Source organism: Pipistrellus hanaki (genome assembly GCF_964339955.1).
Source record: "Pipistrellus hanaki genome assembly, chromosome: 15".
Classification (NCBI taxonomy): domain Eukaryota; kingdom Metazoa; phylum Chordata; class Mammalia; order Chiroptera; family Vespertilionidae; genus Pipistrellus; species Pipistrellus hanaki.
In genome coordinates, this window is record NC_140517.1 from 42,709,618 (window position 1) to 42,728,606 (window position 18,989).

General features: G+C 55.2%; 2 protein-coding genes across 5 annotated transcripts; both read left to right on the top strand.

Moving 5' to 3' along the window:
• Window positions 1–4,595: 4,595 nt before the first annotated feature.
• On the top strand, window positions 4,596–7,102 carry APOC4 (apolipoprotein C4). Its single transcript, XM_084905671.1, has 3 exons — window positions 4,596–4,844; window positions 5,921–6,068; window positions 6,846–7,102. Exons 1-3 carry the CDS (start codon window positions 4,769–4,771, stop codon window positions 7,009–7,011), a joined length of 390 nt encoding a protein of 129 aa, XP_084761797.1. The 5' UTR covers window positions 4,596–4,768; the 3' UTR covers window positions 7,012–7,102.
• Window positions 7,103–7,236: 134 nt separating this feature from the next.
• On the top strand, window positions 7,237–11,109 carry APOC2 (apolipoprotein C2). Of its 4 annotated transcripts, none has more exons than XM_084905674.1 (4): window positions 7,237–7,690; window positions 9,078–9,153; window positions 9,297–9,468; window positions 10,886–11,109. In XM_084905674.1, the coding sequence occupies exons 2-4, from the start codon at window positions 9,099–9,101 to the stop codon at window positions 10,974–10,976; spliced, it is 318 nt and encodes a 105-aa protein (XP_084761800.1). In that variant the 5' UTR covers window positions 7,237–7,690; window positions 9,078–9,098; the 3' UTR covers window positions 10,977–11,109. The 4 variants fall into 4 exon arrangements, with proteins under 4 accessions (XP_084761800.1, XP_084761801.1, XP_084761798.1 ...); XM_084905675.1 differs by having other exon boundaries at window positions 9,309–9,468; XM_084905672.1 differs by lacking the exon at window positions 7,237–7,690 and having other exon boundaries at window positions 7,697–9,153.
• Window positions 11,110–18,989: the final 7,880 nt, after the last annotated feature.

Genomic DNA, 18,989 nt, shown 5'->3' on the forward strand with positions numbered 1-18,989 from the left:
CCTGAGCGCTCTTTCCTGAAAGGCGAGGCGGAGGCCGGAGACCAGGACACGGGCTTTATTGGAGGGGAGGACCCTAACGGGCTGGCTGCCTCCCAAAGGAAGGGAGCGCACCTGCAGGGGTGAAGGCGCCTTTTGAGGGGGGAACAGAAGGGGTGGGGCTTAGGGCACTCGGCACGCGCTGATTGGCGGTTTCATGTAAGGCACATGATTAGGGACTTAGGAATCGGGGCTTAGGGTACTTGGCAGGTGCTGACTGAAGGGTCCCAGGTTCGATTCTGGTCAAGGGCATGTACCAGTGGGGAGTGTGCAGGAGGCAGCTGATCGATGTTTCTCTCTCATTAATATTTCTAAATCTCTCGCGGAAACCAGTTGAGCTCAGTGGATAGCGCATCGGCCTGAGGACTGAAAGGTCCCAGGTTCGATTCTGGTCAAGGGCACGTACCTTGGTTGCGGGCACATCCCCAGTAGGGGGTGTGCAAGAGGCAGCTGGTCGATATTTCTCTCTCATCGATGTTTCTAACTCTCTATTCCTTTCTCTTCCTCTCTGTAAAAAATCAATAAAATACATGAAAAAAAATATTTCTAACTCTCTATCCCTGTCCCTTCCTCTCTTTAAAAATCAATAAAATATATATTTTTTAAAATAATAACATTTGGTGAAACACACGTGCTAAATCTGGAAACACGGAACAAACACTAAGCATTACATTTTGCAAACCCCTCTAGGTAGATTCTCGCTGACCCTGTGGTTCAGAGGAGGAAACCGAGTGAGACGCAGTTGTCTGGCCACTTGCCTGATGTCACAGCCCAGTGGGGTCCCGGGGCCACCTTCTCCCTCAGCCCACCTTCCTCTTCCCGGAGTCACCTGCCATGTCCCTCATCAGACAGTGACCGGATGAGGCATTGCGCCGGGGTTAGTTAGCCAGTGGGTTTAAGAGTATATTCTGGCCCTAGCTGGTTTGGCTCAGTGGACAGAGCGTCAGCCTGCGGTCTGAAGAGACCCGGATTCAAGTCTGATCAGAGCACATGCCCGGGTTGTGGGCTTGATCCCCAGTGGGGGGCCTGCAGGAAGCAGCGGATCAATGATTCTCTCATCATCGATGTGTCTATCTCCTCCCTCTTCCTTCCTCTCTGAAATCAATAAAAATATATTTTTAAAAAGTGTATATTCTGAACAACAAAAATAGATCCAGAGACACAGAAGCTTCGAACAGACTGTCCAATCTCAGAGGGAAGGCAGGGAAGGGTAAGAGATCAACCCAAGGCCTTGTATGCATGCATATAAATTTAACCCATGGACACAGACACAGGGGTGAGGGCATGTGCTGGGGGGTGGGGGGGGCTGAGTAGAGGTCAATGGAGGGGAAAGGAGACATCTGTAATACTTTAAACAATAAGGAATTTAAATTTTGTTTAAAAAGAGTATATTTTGAACGAAACCGGTTTGGCTCAGTGGATAGAGCGATGGTCTCCGAACCGAAAGGTCCCGGGTTCTATTCCAGTCAAGGGCATGTACCTTGGTTGCAGGCACATCCTCAGTAGGGGGTGTGCAAGAGGCAGCTGATCGATGATTCTCTCTCATCGCTGTTTCTAGCTTTCTATCCCTCTCTCGTTCTCTCTGTAAAAACTCAATAAAATGTATTTAAAAAAAAAAAAAAAGAGAGAGAGAGAGAGAGAGAGAGTATATTTTGGCCCTAACTAGTTTGGCTCAGTGGATAGAGCATTGGCCTGCGGACTGAAGGGTCCCAGGTTCCATTCCGGTCAAGGCCATGTGCCTTGGTTGCGGGCACATCCCCAGTAGGGGGTGTGCAGGAGGTAGTTGATCAATATTTCTCTCTCATCAATGTTTCTAACTCTCCATCCCTCTCTCATCTTCTCTGTAAAAAATCAATGAAATATATTTAAATAATAAAAATAAAAAGAGTATATTTGAACAATTACTAATTTTTACTTGGCTATTTCTCTAGCACTTTAGAGCCAATCAATTTCTTTTCTTTTTTAAAAATCTTCACCCAAGAACATGCTTAGAGAGAGGAAGATAGATAGAGATATCAATGTAAGAGAAAATATCAATCTGTGGCCTCCCACACATACCCTGACCCAGGATTGAACCTGCAACCTTTTGGTGCATGGGGACCACACACCAACCAACTGAGCCACACGGGCCGGGGCACACTGCTTTTGAAGAGAGCCTCAAACTTGGGGCAGACATATGTCCGGGGTCTGCTGGTGACAGATCCTCCCTTCCCCCAACCGATGGGCGGAGAATGACGTAACCTGCACCTGCGGCCGGACATGCCTGAGCGCCTCACCAGGCGCCTTCCATGGACTGTACATGAACCACCTTACATGGACTGTCAGCACCTGCCAAGTACCCCAAGCTCCCGATTCCTAAGTCCCTAAGTCCCTAATCATGTGTCTTACATGAAACCGCCAATCAGCGTGCGCCGAGTGCCCTAAGCCCCACCCCTTCCCGTTGCCCCCCTCAAAAGGCGCCCTCACCCCTGCAGGTGCGCTCCCTTCCTTTGGGAGGCAGCCAGCCCGTTAGGGTCCTCCCCTCCAATAAAGCCCGTGTCCTGGTCTCCGGCCTCTGTCTCACCTCTCGGCGGGCCTGCCTACCACTTGCAAATCCCCACCCCCACCCCTTCCTCGGGACCTCTCTGCCCCAGTGTCCGCCCCCGCGCCCCCACCCCCCGCAGTTGTTTTTGAGCTGCCTCTGAGGTCCACCCTGAACCACCGACCTTCAGCCTGTTCCTGGCCCCGAGGTGGGCAAACATTGCAAGAAGCGAACAGCAAACAGTCTGGCTGACCTTGGAGCGGGGCAGGGGTCAGAGACCTCCCGGCAGGCCCACCCCCACCCCCTCCCACCTGCCCCTTGGCCTGGAGGTTGCGGGGGGGGGGGGGGGGGAAGGTGGGGCAGCGGTCCTGTGAGAGGGCCGGGTGGGTGCGGGGCTGTGCGGGGCTGTGCGTGGGGAGGCGGCCCCACCCTCACTCCCACCCGCAGGCTCAGCCTCCCCATCTGCCGAATGGGAAGGAGGCAGAGGCCCACTCCGAGGGAGGTAACGGAGTTAATGCGCTAAAGCCCCCGGAGCGCCCGGTGCTGGGGAAGCACAAGCTCCATAAACAACTGCTGACACCGCCCCGGTCCCGGCGGCGTACCTGGCACCGCCGGGCTGTGCGGACCATCTCTCCGCCGCCCTGGCCGGGCCCTGACCCCTGTGCGGGCTCAGACCCGGCCCAGGGGGGCTGTCAGAGTCCCTCCTGCAAACACAGGATGCCCCCGAGGCTGGAATTTCAAATACACAACAGATCGCTTTTAGTATAATTCCCAAATGCTGAGTGGGGCACACTGATACTAGACATAAAATGCATCACTTATCTGACATTCCCTTCTCACTGGGAGTCCTGCATTTTACCTGGCAACCCTAGACCAAGGACTTCTTTTTAAAAATAATTTTCTATTTTTAAAAATTTTTTCTCATATATATGTGTGTGTGTGTGTATATATATATATGTGTATGTGTGTGTGTGTGAGTGGCCAGATTATTATGATCTCTGAACACATAATAATCTGGCCTCTATGTTAGAGGCCCGGTGCATGAATTCATGCATGGGTGGGGTCCGCCCAGCCTGGCCAGGGGGAGGGGACATGGGTGGTTGGCCGGCCTGCCTGCTGATGGAACTCCTAGACGAGGGGACAATTTGCATATTAGCCTTTTATTATATAGGATGTACACTGAGTGGCCAGATTATTATGCGTCCAGAGATCATAATAACCTGGCCACTCAGTGTGCATAAATATGCACAGACAATAGGGTGGTGAAGGCCTGGGGTAGAGGATGGGGTGGGCTAGAAGGGGCCAATGGGGAGGGGACATGGGTAATACTTTCAACAATAAAGATTTTCTTAAAATAAAATAATTTTCTGTTTTATGTTATCTTTGTTTTGAGAGAGATAGAGAGAGAGAAAGAGAGAGATCAATTTGTTGTTCCACTTATTTCTATTCATTGGATTGCCCTGACCTGGGATTGAACCCACAACCCTGGAGTATCAGTACGACGTTCTATCAACAGAGCTCCCCAGCCAGGGCAAAATAGGCTCGTTTTCTTTCTGTCTAGCGTTGGGCACCAACCTGGTGCTGACAGCCTCCTACGACGCACACCTGGAGCTTTCCTCTCCCCCCCGGGCCTCGCCAGCCTTCACACGGGCTCTCCGGGCAGGTGCTTATTACCGCCCCATTTCACAGATGAAAACACCGAGGCCCAGAGAAGGGGAAGCACGTGGTGAGGTGTGTCCGGCCCTACAGCCAAGAGCTGTCAGAAGAGAGAATGGATCATACACAGCTGTGACCTACGGCCACAGCCACTGCCAGGCTCCATGTTCACACCTTCCCCTGTATCATGTCCTTGAAGGAGTGTCCCGCCTGGAGCATGGAGCATGGACCGTGGGCCCATTTTGCAGAGCAGGAAACGGAGGCCAGAACTGGTGCCGGTCCCGTGAAAGTCACATGGGGCGGAGCCAGGGTTTGAACCTGGGCCAGCACAGGAGGCCAGAGGAGGTCCTGCCTCCCCCTGTGCTGCCAGGGGCCGGGGAGGCAGGCGGGAGGGAGGCCGGCGGGGGCGGGCGAGGCCTCTGGCCGTCACTGCCCTGCAGGTCCCTGGCTCTGAAGTCCCTGCCAAGGGGCGTGGGAGGCCGGGGAGGGCTGTGCGGGCGCAGCCTCCCCTCCCCCAGCCCGGCTCCCGAGCACAGAGAGAGAGGGCCCCCAGAAATGCTGCTCCCCGGAGGCAGGCCCCGGGCCCTCGCCGCCCTCTGCCTCTGCGCGGCAGTCCTGGCCTGCGCTGTGGGTGAGCAGCTGGGGCGGGGTGGGGGGGAGGGAGGGGGGAGGGGGGTGGGGAGCAGGGGGGCGGGGGGGACCCCACAGTGGACGTGGGTGCAGTTTGTAGGCATGTGTGCTCTTGGCGAGTATGTGTCAGCTGCAGTTGTGTGTGAAAGTGTGTATGTGGGGTTGGAACACATGACAGTGGCCATGCATGTGTGTGTAAGCATGAGTATGCAGTCGAGGTGAATGTATGTGTCTCTGTGAACATGCATGTGTGTGCCTGCGTGTGTGTGTGTGTGTGTGTGTGTGTGTGTCTTTATGGGGTCTTTATGCAAAAGCTTTGAGTGTGTCCGCGTGTGAGGGCGGGTGTGAGCTCGGAGCGAGTCCGTCCGGGGCGTGCGTGTGCCTGTGAAGTTTTAACACGTGTACAGCGCCTCGGTGTGCAGGGCACCCATGCGAGGGCCTGACACGGGTTCATCCTGAATCCCACCAACCCCGCGAGGTCGGTCCTAGCATCGTCCGGTTGCACAGAGAGGGAAGCTGAGTCTGGAAGAGGGTCAGTCCCTGGCCGGGGGCACACCGCCGGCACATGGGGGCCTCTGTACATGCATGTGCGTGTGCAGCGGCGGGATGGCTGCCCGCTGGGAGGCTCTGCGGGTGCCGGGGAGTGCTGCGCCCACCGGGACAGCACTGGCCGGCTCCGCTCCCGGGCCCCGCTCCCGGGCCCCGCTCCCGGGCCCCGCTCCCGGGCCCCGCTCCCGGGCCCCGCAGGGAGGTCAGCCTGGGGGTCACGGGAGGAGGAGGGGCAGCCGGGTCAGTGGGGAAGAGGCAGCGGGACAGAGACAGGGGTCAGAGCGGTGGGGTGACACTGAGGGAGAGGAGCACGGGCAGAGGGGGGACAGGAGGGGCCACGGGCACAGAGGGGGAAGGGGATGACCAATGGCTGAAGGGGACCTGTAAGGGGTGAAGGGCCGCGGGGAGAGGGCTGGTGAGGGCTGCCCATGGCACCAGGACTGACAGTGGCAGTGACAGTGACGGTGGGCAGGGAGGGAGCAGGGCTCTGGGAGGCCAGCCGGCCCAGGGCGCCTCTGTCACACCCAGAATGCCGCCAAAGGCCAAAGGTGCCCGCAGGCACCCCGAGCCCCCCGCCCGGCCTGGCAAGTAGCTCCTGGAGCCTCGTGCGCCAAAAGGTGAAGGACCTGGTGGAGCCGCTGGTGACAAAGACCAGAGAGAAGTTGCAGTGGTTCCAGTGAGTATACACAGGAGGCCGGGGCCCCTGGGTCTGAGGGAAGGGGGTGGGGGCCTGGACCCCTGGATCTGAGGGATGAGGGTGGGGGTCTGGACCCCTGGGTGTGAAGGAGGAGGGTGGGGGCCTGGGCCCCTGGGTGTGAGGGAGGAGGGGCTGGGGGTCTGGACCCCTGGGTGTGAGGGAGGAGGGGCTGGGGGCCTGCACTCCTGGGTCTGAGGGAGGAGGGGCTGGGTATTTAGACTCTTGATCTGAGAGAGGAGGGGATCTGGACCCCTGGGTCTGAGGGAGGGGGGTGGGGGCCTGGACCCCTGGGTGTAAGGGAGGAGGGGCTGGGGGCCTGGACTCCTGAGTCTGAGGGAGGAGGGGCTGGGGGCCTGGGTCTGAGGGAGGAGGGCTGGGGGTCTGGACTCCTGGGTCTGAGGGAGGAGGGGCTGGGGGCCTGGGTCTGAGGGAGGAGGGACTGGGGGGCCTGGACTCCTGGGTCTGAGGGAGGAGGGGCTGGGGGTCTGGACTCCTGGGTCTGAGGGAGGAGGGGCTGGGGGCCTGGACTCTGGGTCTGAGGGAGGAGGGGCTGGGGACCTGGACCCCTGGGTCTGAGGGAGGAGGTGCTGGGGGCCTGGACCCCTGGGTCTGAGGGAGGAGGGGCTGGGGGCCTGGACTCTGGGTCTGAGGGAGGAGGGGCTGTGGACCTGGACCCCTGGGTGTGAGGGAGGAGGAGGTAAATGAGGCAACGTGTTGGGGGTAGCTGGGCTCTCACTGACACCCCCTCCGCCCCAGGGTCCCCCCGGCCCTCCAGGGCTATGTGCAGACCTACTATGAGGACCACCTGAAGGACCTGGGCCCCCGCACCCAGGCCTGGCTCCGAAGCTCCAAGGACAGCCTCCTGAACAAGGCCCACAGCCTGTGTCCCCAGCTCCTCTGCGGGGAGGGGGGCCGGGGTTAGAGCGCCCACAGCCTGTGTCCCCAGCTCCTGTGGGGGGCGGGGGCCGGGGTTAGAGCGCCCACAGCCGCACAATAAACCGTTCCTGTCCGTGTGCCTGTCCCGAGCTCTCCTCAATGGGCCCGCGACGAGCCCACCCCATGCACCCCGGCAGGGCAGCGAGTGACGGAGGAAGCGGCCCCCATAAGGGAGGGGTGCGTGTGCGGGGCGGGGGCGGGGGCCGGGCGGTTGCGGGGGAGAAGTCGGGGGCCGCCCTCCCTCAGCCCTCAGACCGGTTTTCGGGCTTCTGTGGGGTGCAGACTGCAGGCTCCTCGGGGTGGGGTGGAGGGGGGCAGCTGGAGAGGAGGTGGGTTCGCAGGTCCCCACAGAGACGCCCTCATTCAGAGCGTGGCCTCTACGTCCACATGATGGAGACCCCAGATCCCACTCCTGCGGGGGGCGCCCAAAGCCCCCAGCCCCTCCCAGCCCCCTCCCGGCCTGTCTCTCTCGGGTGAAGGCTCGGCGGGGGCTCCGGTGGCGTGGCCTCAGGGCATGTGGCTGCCCCCGGGCCCGCCCCCGCCCCGTGGCTGTGTTGGCCTGGACTTTGGCCTAGGCAGCCCGGCCGAGGGGACGTGGAGCTGGGGAGCTATAAAGCCTTTCCCTGCCCCGGGAGCCGGTGAGGACCGCCCGCCTCCGGAGTCTGGTAAGAGCGGGGCCCACATGGGGGGGGGTCAGCAGGGAGGGAGCAAAGAGTGTTCCCAAGTCAGCACGGCCCTAGCCTAGCCGGCCTGGCTCAGTGGGTAGAGCGTCGGCCTGCGGACTGAAGGGTCCCGGGTTCGATCCTGGCCAAGGACACAGGCCTGGGATGTGGGCTCGATCCCCAGTGGAGGGCGTGCAGGAGGCAGCCCATCAGATTCTCTCTCATCATTGATGTTTCTAGTCTCTCTCTCCTTCTCCCTTCCTCTCTGAAATCAATAAAAATGTATTTTAGAAAAGCAAGTCAGGATGGCCCTTGCTGGTTTGGCTCAGTGGATAGAGAGGGTCAGTCCTCAGACTGAAGGGTCCCGGGTTCGATTCCAGTGAAGGGCATGTACCCCGGTTGCAGGCTGGATTCCTGGCCCTGGTCCCGGGGCACATGCAGGAGGCAACCAATCAATGTCTCTCTCTCTCTCTCTTTCTTATTCTCTCATTCTCTCAAAAAAAAAAAAAAAAAAAAATCAATGGAAAAAGATCCTCGGGTGAGGATTAAGAAAAGAAAAAAACAGTCAGGGAGCTAGACTCACAGAATTTAGAATTGTGGAACATTGGCCCACGCGGGGCCCCGTCCAGGGCCAGCTCTCCACCCCTCCACAGCGACACCGGCTGAGGGAGCGGCGAGGGGGAGAGCAGACACCTGTCATCCCCACACCGGTCCTGAGCTGAGCTGCGGCCGGCCCACACGGGCTGGGTCTGACCTGAATGCCTCCTCAGGGGGCCTCCCCGGCCCTGGCACAGCCCCCCCCCCAGCACCTATCTCCAGGGACACGCTGCATCTCCTCTTTCAGTATCTGCTCACTGCCTTCTCTCTCCTGTGGCTTCCTAAGGGCTGGACCGTCGCTGAGCTCACGGCCAGGCCCAGAGCTGTGCTTGACACGTAACAGAGGCTCAAGAAATGCTCCGGTGCCGGAACCGGTGTGGCTCAGTGGATAGAGCGTCGGCCTGCGGACTGAAAGGTCCCGGGTTCGATTCCGGTCAAGGGCATGGACCTTGCATGTGGCACATCCCCAGTAGGGGGTGTGCAGGAGGCAGCTGGTCGATGTTTCTCCCTCATCGATGTTTCTAACTCTCTATTCCTCTCCCTTCCTCTCTGTAAAAAAATCAATAAAATATATTTTAAAAAAAAAAAAAAAAGAAAGAAATGCTCCGGAGTGAATGAATGGATGCTAGGGTTACAACGTTACAATCAGGAGTAGAATCACAGAATGTTAGACAGGGAGGCGCATGGGGAACTTGACTTGGATTGGGGGGCAAGGGAGAGGGAGCACAGCCCCCTTTGAGGGCGGGGACCCCAGGAGTAGATGCCTCCACGACCCTGCCCCACCCCTCCTCAGTGTTCCAGGTCTCCCGACGCCATGGGAACCCGATACCTGCTGGCTCTGTGTCTCATCCTCCTGGTATTGGGATTTGGTGAGTGTGGTTGGGAGGGGAGGCGGATCTGTGCCCTAAGCATCTTCCCATCACAGTTCTGGTCCGGCCCTGGCCCTGCCCCCTCCTCCCTCCTTCCCTGCCCAGCGCCCTCTGCTGCAGGCCCATCAGCTCTCCTATCTCAGTCTCCCCTACAGAGGTCCAGGGGACCCCTACGCCCCCGCAGGATGAGGCCGCCGGCCCCACGCTGTTCTCCCAGATGCAGGAATCGATTCTTAGTTACTGGGATTCAGCCAAGACAGCCGCCCACGACCTGTACAGGAAGACCTACCTGCCCTCCATGGACGAGAAAATCAGGTATCACCCCAGCCCCAGCCCCTGCTCCCTCAGACCCAGGGTCTAGTTCAGACCTAGGCTCTTTCAAGGCCCAAGTACCTCAGTCTCCAGCCCCCAACCCCATCAGAACCTGAGATTCGGAGACCCCAGCCCTGTCCTACCGAGGATTCCAGAAGCTTGGGTTGCAGCCACCTTTACCCTAAGGACATGTGATTCTGGCCCCCAGCCCCTCCCCCCTCAGACCAGGAGTCCAGGCCCCCAGCCCCTCCCCCCTCAGACCCAGGAGTCCAGGCCCCCAGCCCCTCCCCCCTCAGACCAGGAGTCCAGGCCCCCAGCCCCTCCCCCCTCTGACCCAGGAGTCCAGACCCCCAGCCCCTCCTCCCTCATACCCAGGAGTCCAGGCCCCCAGCCCCTCCCCCCTCTGACCCAGGAGTCCAGACCCCCAGCCCCTCCTCCCTCATACCCAGGAGTCCAGGCCCCCAGCCCCTCCTCCCTCAGACTCAGGAGTCCAGGCCCCCAGCCCCTCCCCCCTCTGACCCAGGAGTCCAGACCTCTAGCCCCTCCTCCCTCAGACCAGGAGTCCAGACCCCCAGCCCCTCCTTCCTCAGACCCAGGAGTCCAGACCCCCAGCCCCTCCTTCCTCAGACCCAGGAGTCCTGGTCCCCAGCCCCTCCTCCCTCAGACCCAGGAGTCCAGACCCCCAGCCCCTCCCCCCTCAGACCAGGAGTCCAGGCCCCCAGCCCCTCCCCCCTCTGACCCAGGAGTCCAGCCCCCCAGCCCCTCCTCCCTCAGACCAGGAGTCCAGACCCCCAGCCCCTCCTCCCTCAGACCCAGGAGTCCAGCCCCCCAGCCCCTCCTTCCTCAGACCCAGGAGTCCTGGTCCCCAGCCCCTCCTCCCTCAGACCCAGGAGTCCAGACCCCCAGCCCCTCCCCACTCAGACGGGGAGTCCAGGCCCCAGCCCCTCCTCCCTCAGACCCAGGGGTCCAGGCCCCCAGCCCCTCCTCCCTCAGACCCAGGGGTCCAGGCCCCCAGCCCCTCCTCCCTCACACCCAGGGGTCCAGGCCCCCAGCCCCTCCTCCCTCAGACCCAGGGGTCCAGGCCCCCAGCCCCTCCTCCCTCACACCCAGGGGTCCAGGCCCCCAGCCCCTCCTCCCTCAGACCCAGGAGTCCAGGCCCCCAGCCCTCCTCCCTCAGACCCAGGGGTCCAGGCCCCCAGCCCTCCTCCCTCAGACCCAGGGGTCCAGGCCCCCAGCCCCTCCCCCCTCAGACCCATGAGTCCAGACCCCTGCCCCTCCTCCCTCAGATCCAGGAGTCCAGGCCCCCCGTCCCTCCTCCCTCACACCCAGGGGTCCAGGCCCCCAGCCCCTCCTCCCTCACACCCAGAGGTCCAGGCCCCCAGCTCCATCCCTTCTCAGACCCTCTGTCCTGTCTCCACAGGGATGTGTACAGCCAAAGCACAGCAGCTATGACCACGTACACAGGGATTTTTACTGACCAGCTCCTTTCTCTGCTGAGGGGAGAGGAGTAACAGCTGGGGCCCAGTCACATGGTCCAGACGCCATGGCTCCCTGACCACCCTGACGCTCCCACTTCTTAGCCGCTCTCAGCAGCCTGCTCTCAGCTTTAGCCTGATTTCTTATCAATAAAAAGAAAAAAGCCAAGTTCGTTCTCTTTGATGTGGTTGCTTTTCTGAGACCTCAGGGACCAAGATGAAGAGGCTCTTTCAGTCCAGCCAACACTTACTGAGTGCCTATTATACCCAGGCTGCCCTAGCCCGGTTAGAGGGAACAAAGAGGTAAATAACAACAATAAATGATCAGAACAACAAAATTAGAGACTGTCTTTCACCAAGACCCTTCTCTCTCATCTACAAAATGACAAGCCATGGACACAGCAACCCTGCAGGGGCCTCTGGCAGTGTCCAAGCTGTGGGCTGACACTTTAAATGTGCCGTCTAGCCCTAGCTGGTTTGGCTCAGTGGATAGAGTGTCGGCCTACGAACTCAAGGGTTCCAGGTTCTATTCCGGTCAAGGGCATGTACCTTGGTTGCAGGCACATCCCCAGTGGGGAGTGTGCAGGAGGCAGCTGATCGATGATTCTCTCTCATCAATGTTTCTAACTCTCTATTCCTCTCCCTTCCTCTCTGTAAAAAGTCAATAAAATATATTTTAAAAATAAATAAAAATAGATGTGCCATCCATGGAGTGGAGCGTGTGACAGAGGGGAGACTGGTGCCCACAAGTCACTGCTGACCACAGGAAGTCAGTGCCCAGGCTGGCTGGGACCTGTGAGGACAGACCTGCTCCATGGCAGTTGCTATCCATTCACCTCACGTGCATTTATTGAGACCCTACCAGGCTCTGGGGGCACAGCAGGGAAAGGCACAGTCCTGCCTGCATGTGGCCCCTCACAGTGCTTTGTATTGGGTTTTGGCCCAATTCCACACAGTTTTAGTGATTAAAGATTTGTGGTATCTTTTGTTAGTTCTTTTTAAAAATTCATTTAAAATATTTTTATTGTGCCGAAACCGGTTTGGCTCAGTGGTAGAGCGTCGGTCTGCGGACTGAGGGGTCCCAGGTTCGATTCCGGTCAGGGGCATGTACATTGGTTGTGGGCACATCCCCGATGGGGGGTGTGCAGGAGGCAGCTGGTCGATGTTTCTCTCTCATTGACGTTTCTAGCTCTCTATCTCTCTCCCTTCCTCTCTGTAAAAAAATCAATAAAATATATTTTTTTAAAAAAATTAAAAAAATTAAAAAAAAATATTTTTATTGTGTTTTTTTAAGAGAAAGAGAGAGAGAGAGAGAGAGAGAGAGAGAGAGAGAGAGAGAGAGGAAAGAGAGGGAGACATTGATATGGAAAATACATCAATTGATTGTCTTCCATAAGCACCCTGGAGATCCAATCCCATAACATGTTATGGGATTGGAATAGAGCTGACAACCTTTTGGTGCATAGGATGATGCTCAATCAACTAAGCCACACTAGCCAGGGTTTAACTTAAAATATATATACAATTTTTTATTGATTTCAGAGGAAAAGGAAGAGGGAGAGAGAGAGAGAGAAATAACAATGATGAGAGAGAATCACTGATTGGCTGCCTCCTGCACGCCCTCCACTGCCTGCAACTGAGGTATGTGCCCTTGAGGGAATTGAACCCGGGACCCTTCAGTTAGCAGGCCCACGCTCTTTCTACTAAGCCAAACCAATTAGGGTTTAATGTTTTTATTTATTGATTTGAGAGAGAGGAAGGGTGGGGGGAGAGAAAGAGAGAGAAACATTGCTTTGCTGTCCCACTCATTTATGCATTCATTGGTTGCTTCTTGTGTGTGTCCTGGCTGGGGATTAAACCAGAAACCTTAGCCTATCGGGTTGACACTCTAACCAACTGAGCTACATGGCCACCGTGTTCTTATTCTTTCCTTTTTAAAAAAAATATATTTTAAAAATTAATTTCGGCGAGGAAGGGAGAGGGAGAAAGATAGAAACATCAATGATGAGCCAAAACCAGTTTGGCTCAGTGGATAGAGTGTCAGTCTGCGGACTGGGGGGTGTCGGGTTCGATTCCGGTCAGGGGCATGTACCTTGGTTGCGGGCACATCCCCGGTAGGGGGTGTGCAGGAGGCAGCTGGTTGATGTTTCTCTCTCATCAACGTTTCTAGCTCTCTGTCCCTCTCCCTCCCTCTCTGTGGAAAATCAATATAATATATTAAAGAAAACAACAACAACAACAACAAAACATCAATGATGAGAGAATCATGGATTGGCTACCTCCTGCACACCCCCTACTGGGGATCAAGCCCACAATCCTGGGCATGTGCCCTGAGTGGGAACTGAACTGTGACCTCTTGGTTCATAGGTCAACACTCAACCACAGATCCACACCAGCCAGGCAAGGTGCTCTCTTCTTATTGGCAACAGTCATAACATTTCTGAACTTCTACTCAGAGCCAATAGCTCTGTTCCATCCTGAGGCCACAAATGGGGAGGCGGGGGGTGGGGGAGGAGTAGTGGGCAGAGGATGAGCAAGCCAACCAGTGGAGGAGATAACTTCAGATAGCAATAGAGCAATGAAGAAAAGGTGAGCCCTAACCGGTGTGGCTCAGTGGATAGAGCGTCGGCCTGCGGACTGAAAGGCCCCAGGTTCAATTCCAATCAAGGGCATGTACCTTGGTTGTGGGCACATCCCCAGTAGTGAGTGTGCAGGAGGCAGCTGATAGATGTTTCTCTCTCATTGATGTTTCTAACTCTCTATCCCTCTCCTTTCCTCTCTGTAAAAAAAACAAAACAAAAAACCAATCAAATATATTTTAAAAAACGAAAAAGAAAAGGAGAGAAAGTGAGCATATCAAGGCCTGGGTGCGGCCACCTTGGATAAGTAGTGGATTCCGCGCAGGGTGGGCCCCCGAGACGCCCTGGCTGGGCTGGTCACGGGGTTCTGCCTCACCACTGCAGGGTGGGTGGAGCTGTGGCTGCTGGCGAGTGTGGGAGGGAAGGGGCAGGCCCATGGCCCCCAGGTCTGAGTGGGGTGGTGAGCGACCTCGAGAGGACAGCAGGTCAAAAGCACAGGGTGTGCAGATAAGAACAGAGGCTCTGCAGTCTGAGAGAGGGCACTGCCAGAGCCTGTGGGTAGAGGGCCGGGCACCTGGACTCCTGGGTTCCGAGGGAACAGAGGGTAGCCCTGGGCCCCCAAACCTGCGGGATGGGACTGTTGGCCTCTGAGGACACGGGGCTTGTATTTCTCCTAATCTGCTTGGCATTAACCTCCGCCAGCCTTTCAGCACTGTTGGGGCCGTTTTCCCAGGTCCTGGGGCTGGGCAGCTGGGAGCCCAGTGGAAAACAGGGGCCTTGGGGAGGGGTTGTGGGAAATGTCCCTGAGTCCCCAGGGCCTGGGAAGAGCCGAGGCTGCCAAACCGAGGGGGTGCCGGGGAGGGGGGACCCCGGAGGAACAATCCCTCCTCTGTCCACTTGTTTCTCACGGACTCAAGCCAAACCAAACCTCTGCCCAGGCCAGTTCTGCGTCCAACCAATCCTAGTGCCCTTTCCAGACCCCTCCTTCCTTTCTCAGGCTCCTACCCCAGTCCTGCTCCCCCCAGGACCCCGGAGTCCAGGCCCCCCCACTTCCCCTCCCTGAGAACTCAAGAGTCAGGGACCCCCGATTTCTCCCGCAGACTCAGGAGTCCAGACCCCCAACCTCTTCCGAGGAAATCAGAAGTTCAGGTCCCCAGGCTCCTTCTCCCTTAGAACGTGAAATCCCAACTTCTGGTTGGTGTTGGGCGCCCCCTAGCGGAGGGCGGAGCGGATCTGGCCTGTGATTTATTTACAGGTTAGAAGGAGTGGAAGAATTTATCTGGGAGGGCTTTGCAAGGCTCCTTTCTAAGGTCACAGTCCAGCTGACAGCCTCTAGAGCTTCCCGGGTCAGGGCTCAGCTGCATGTGAGAGAGGAAAACAGACTGGGGCATTTTGTACCTACAGCTGAGAGCAGAGACCGGTTACAGTGAAACTGAAGATTAAGTGTCAAAGCCCCTCACATGCCTGGGCTTTCTGTGGTCTATTTGAATTTATTTGTATAACTTTGTACTTCCAGCCCTACCCAGTTTGGCTCAGTGGGTGGAGCGTTGGCCTGTGGACTGAAGGGTCCCAGGTTCGATTCCCGTTGAGGGCATGTACCTTGGTTGCGGACACATCCCCAGTAGGAGGTGTGCAGGAGGCTGCTGATCGATGTTTCTCTCTACCCATGTTTCTAGCTCTCTGTCCTCATCTCTTTCTCTCTGTAAAAAAAATAAAAATAAAAATAATATATATATATATATATATATATATATATATATATATATATATATATATATATATATATATATATATATATATATAAAACCAAAAATCTTTGTACTTCTAAAAGAGAGGCCTGCTTGGGGGTGTCCCAATAATTCCATAAGGGACGTATGCACAGGTGACCAAGGTGCCTCAGCCAGAAATCTGACACAAACGACCCTAAGTACTTAATGAATAATTCCACCGAGCATAAATTACACAGGAGACAAACATGCCATCCATGAATCACTCACGGTCTATTTACCAGAGTCCTGGTGGTTTCCAGAATCTTAGGCAGGCCACCCGGGACCCGCACTGATAAGACATAGGGTTCACGGAGGACTTTGCAGCTGCAGCTCGGCTTCAGTTGAGGCCTCTCACGGCGGCTCACAGTCCGAGGCTCAGGGTTCGGGGCTTGAGGCTCAGGCAGAGCTTTGACGGGTGCAGGCAGGGGAAGTGGAGAGCAACCCTCTGTGGAGGAGCAGAAAGGACGTCTCTGATCTTCTGTGGAGTTTGCTCTTTTTTTTTTTTTTTTAAATAATGTTTTACATCCTGGGTTTCTTTTTTCTTTTCTTTTTTTTAATATATTTTATTGATTTTTTACAGAGAGGAAGGGAGAGAGATAGAGAGCTAGAAACGTCGATGAGAGAGAAACATCGACCAGCTGCCTCCTGCACACCCCCCACGGGGGATGTGCCCGCAACCTATGTACATGCCTTTGACCGGAATCGAACCTGGGACCTTTCAGTCCGCAGACTGACGCTCTACCACTGAGCCAAACCGGCTTCGGCGAGTTTGCTCTTTTTATGTGTCTTCAGTGTGTCTTATCGGTGGGTCCCAGGAGCCTTGCTATCTGGTCTTACATATGGGGTACAGATCACTTTATTTATTTATTTATTTTTTTAAAAAAATATATTTTATTGATTTTTAACAGAGAGAAAGGGAGAGAGATAGAGAGCTAGAAACGTCGATGAGAGAGAAACGTCGACCAGCTGCCTCTTGCACACCCCCTACCGGGATGTGCCCACAACCAATATACATGCCCTTGACCGGAATCGAACCTGGGACCTTTCAGTCCACAGACGGACGCTCTACCATTGAGCCAAACCGGCTTCGGCGGTACAGATCACTTTATCTATTTCCTACATACAGGTCACTCAAGGGTGCTTATCAGTTTGTTACATTCCATTCCATACTTTCAGATATCACACTGCAATTCCACACTTTAATACTTATTCAATATTGTATTTATCCTTATTACTATTACTATAAACGGGGGGGGGTGTCATTTGGGGAAAAAGGAGACATATGTAAAACTTTAGACAATTAAAAAAATCAATACCTCCCAAATAAATAAATAAAATAAAATAAGAGATGCCTGCCCTGCTTGCTGTGGTTCAGTTGGTTGAGCATCGTCCTGTGCACTGAGTTTGCTAGTATGATTCCCGGTCAGGCACACGCCTGGATTGTGGGTTTGATTCCCCTTAGGGGTCATGCAGGAGGCAGCTGATGATGGATGTTTCGCTTTCACATCCATGTATCTCTCTACCTCTTCCTTCCACTCTCTCTACAAATCAATAAAAAAGTTTTTCAAAAAAGAGGCCCACAAAAATGTCAGTCTGGGGGACATAATTAATATGTCCATTGGTCCCTGGATGGATAATATCACAGAATTATTACTACCATTCTCTGTAAGAGAACTGGGCAAGAAGTTGTCTAAGGTTTCTCCTTGCCCTGTGTTGATCCTCAGAAGTAAGTCGTTCACCTTCTGCACCCAGAGTTTCATCCTTCCACTCAGCAGTCACCCCCAGAGCAGTGCTGGAGGGTACGGCAATAATCAGGACAGCCCTGGGCAAGCACGGCACACCACATGCATTTGGGACACTGATGACCCAAAGTGAGCAGGCACGGGGTGAGGGAGTCCAGAGATCATGGAGGACTGAAAGGCGGTGCTCTGCCCAGCCAAGGGGGTCAGGGCGGGTTTCCTGATGGAGGTGATATTATTACTGAGCTGAGAGCTATAGGAAAGTGAGGAAGAAGATAGTAAAATAATTAGAATCTCCCAGTAATGTGTAAGTGGCAGCACACATCGATCACTTTCTAAACGTAAGGCAGGGAGCCAGAGGTTCCACATTGGAGATCTCACTCGGTCTTCTCGAAAGCCCTAGGGGGCAAAAGGGGAAGAAGAATAGCTGGTGCTGGTATAATGCCTAGTTTGTTTATTTTTAAACATTTTTATTTATTATTTTTAATCCTCACCCGAGGATATTTTTTCCATGGACTTTTTAGAAAGAGTGGAGAGAGGGAAAGACAGAAACATAGATTGGTTGCCTCCAGCAAGCTCCCTGACCAAGGCCAGGCTGGGGAGGAGCTTGCAACCAAGGTAAGTGACCGAACGGGAGACCCTTCAGCCTGTAGGTCGACACTCTATGCACGGAGCCAAACCGGCTAGGGTTAATGCCTAGTTTATAAGAGGAGGAAACGAAGGCTTAAAGAGATATGTCACTTGTTGGATCATTTAGCCCAGTGGTCGGCAAGCTGCAGCTCATGAGCCACACACGGCTCTTTGGGCCCTTGTGTGTGGCTCTTCCACAAAATACCAAGGCCTGGGTGAGTCTATCTTGAAGAAGTGGTGTTAGAATTAGTTTAAGTTTTAAAAAATTGGCTCTCAAAAGAAATTTCAGCCGAAACCGGAGTGGCTCAGTGGATAGTGTCGGCCTGCGGACTGAAAGATCCTGGGTTCAATTCCGGTCAAAGGCATGTATCTTGGTTGTGGGCGCATCCCCAGTGGGGGGTGTGCAAGAGGCAGCTGATGAATGTTTCTCTCTCATCGATGTTTCTAACTCTATCCCTCTCTCTTCCTCTCTGTAAAAAATCAATAAAATGTATTTTTTTAAAAAGAAATTTCAATCGTTGTACTGTTGATATTTGGCTCTGTTGGCTAATGAGTTTGCCGACCACTGAGCAGATCAATAGTACAACCAGAATGTAAGCCCAGGTCAAACCTCCACCCAATTCATTGGTGAAGGTTTAACAGCCGCTGATAATCTTCTGTCCTCTGGGCGGGCTTTCATAACACTCTCCCAAGCAAGGAGTCTCTGAACAAGTGTAGAAAGATACATGCACAGCTAAAAAAAAATATGCAGCTCATACAGCCCTGGAAGCCTAGTCCCCAAGACCATGGGGAACACGCATGCGCGCTAAAGTGGCGGCCCGAAACCTAGGGAAGGGGCTGACAGGACCCAATTTGGAGGCGGGGTGGCCGTGAGAACCCTGAAATAACACTCTGAATGCACAGGAAAAACATAACCTCAAGGGGATTTGCGGAGGAGAAAGGATGTTAGGAAAAGAAGTGAGAGCGGGAGGATATTGGTCGGAAGCCCCACTCTCTGAATCTGGATACGGTGCCCAGGAAGTTCCTTTCATGCAAGAAGGGCGTGACGGCTCAAGCAAAATGTTTTGAAGCGTTACGTTGGCCGGGAAAGCTCAAAAAACATGGAACGGAATGAACTCGAAGACTCGGCTGAGTGAAGCGGGCGGAACGGCCTAGAAAGCTCACATCACTGGGAGAGGCTGGTTTATCGGAGAAGGCAGAAGGAATGGAGCCTGTGGATAGCGCATAGTGAGCTGAGGACGTCAGGCAATTCGGAGAACGCAGCGTGTCCAGGTGAAAACAAATGGATTAAGCTTCAGCCGGATTGGCTCCTTCATAGCCGGAAACCACTCT

What these genes read in the sequence shown, in the direction of transcription:
- APOC4 (XM_084905671.1), top strand. Translation starts at nt 4,769, where the DNA reads ATGCTGCTCCCCGGAGGCAGGCCCCGGGCCCTCGCCGCCCTCTGCCTC. An exon ending in AGTCCTGGCCTGCGCTGTGG is followed by an intron (nt 4,845 to 5,920) that starts GTGAGCAGCTGG and finishes TGTCACACCCAG; the next exon opens with AATGCCGCCAAAGGCCAAAG. An exon ending in GAGAAGTTGCAGTGGTTCCA is followed by an intron (nt 6,069 to 6,845) that starts GTGAGTATACAC and finishes CCTCCGCCCCAG; the next exon opens with GGTCCCCCCGGCCCTCCAGG.
- APOC2 (XM_084905672.1), top strand. Translation starts at nt 9,045, where the DNA reads ATGCCTCCACGACCCTGCCCCACCCCTCCTCAGTGTTCCAGGTCTCCC. An exon ending in CCTCCTGGTATTGGGATTTG is followed by an intron (nt 9,154 to 9,296) that starts GTGAGTGTGGTT and finishes CTCCTATCTCAG; the next exon opens with TCTCCCCTACAGAGGTCCAG. An exon ending in TCCATGGACGAGAAAATCAG is followed by an intron (nt 9,469 to 10,885) that starts GTATCACCCCAG and finishes CTGTCTCCACAG; the next exon opens with GGATGTGTACAGCCAAAGCA.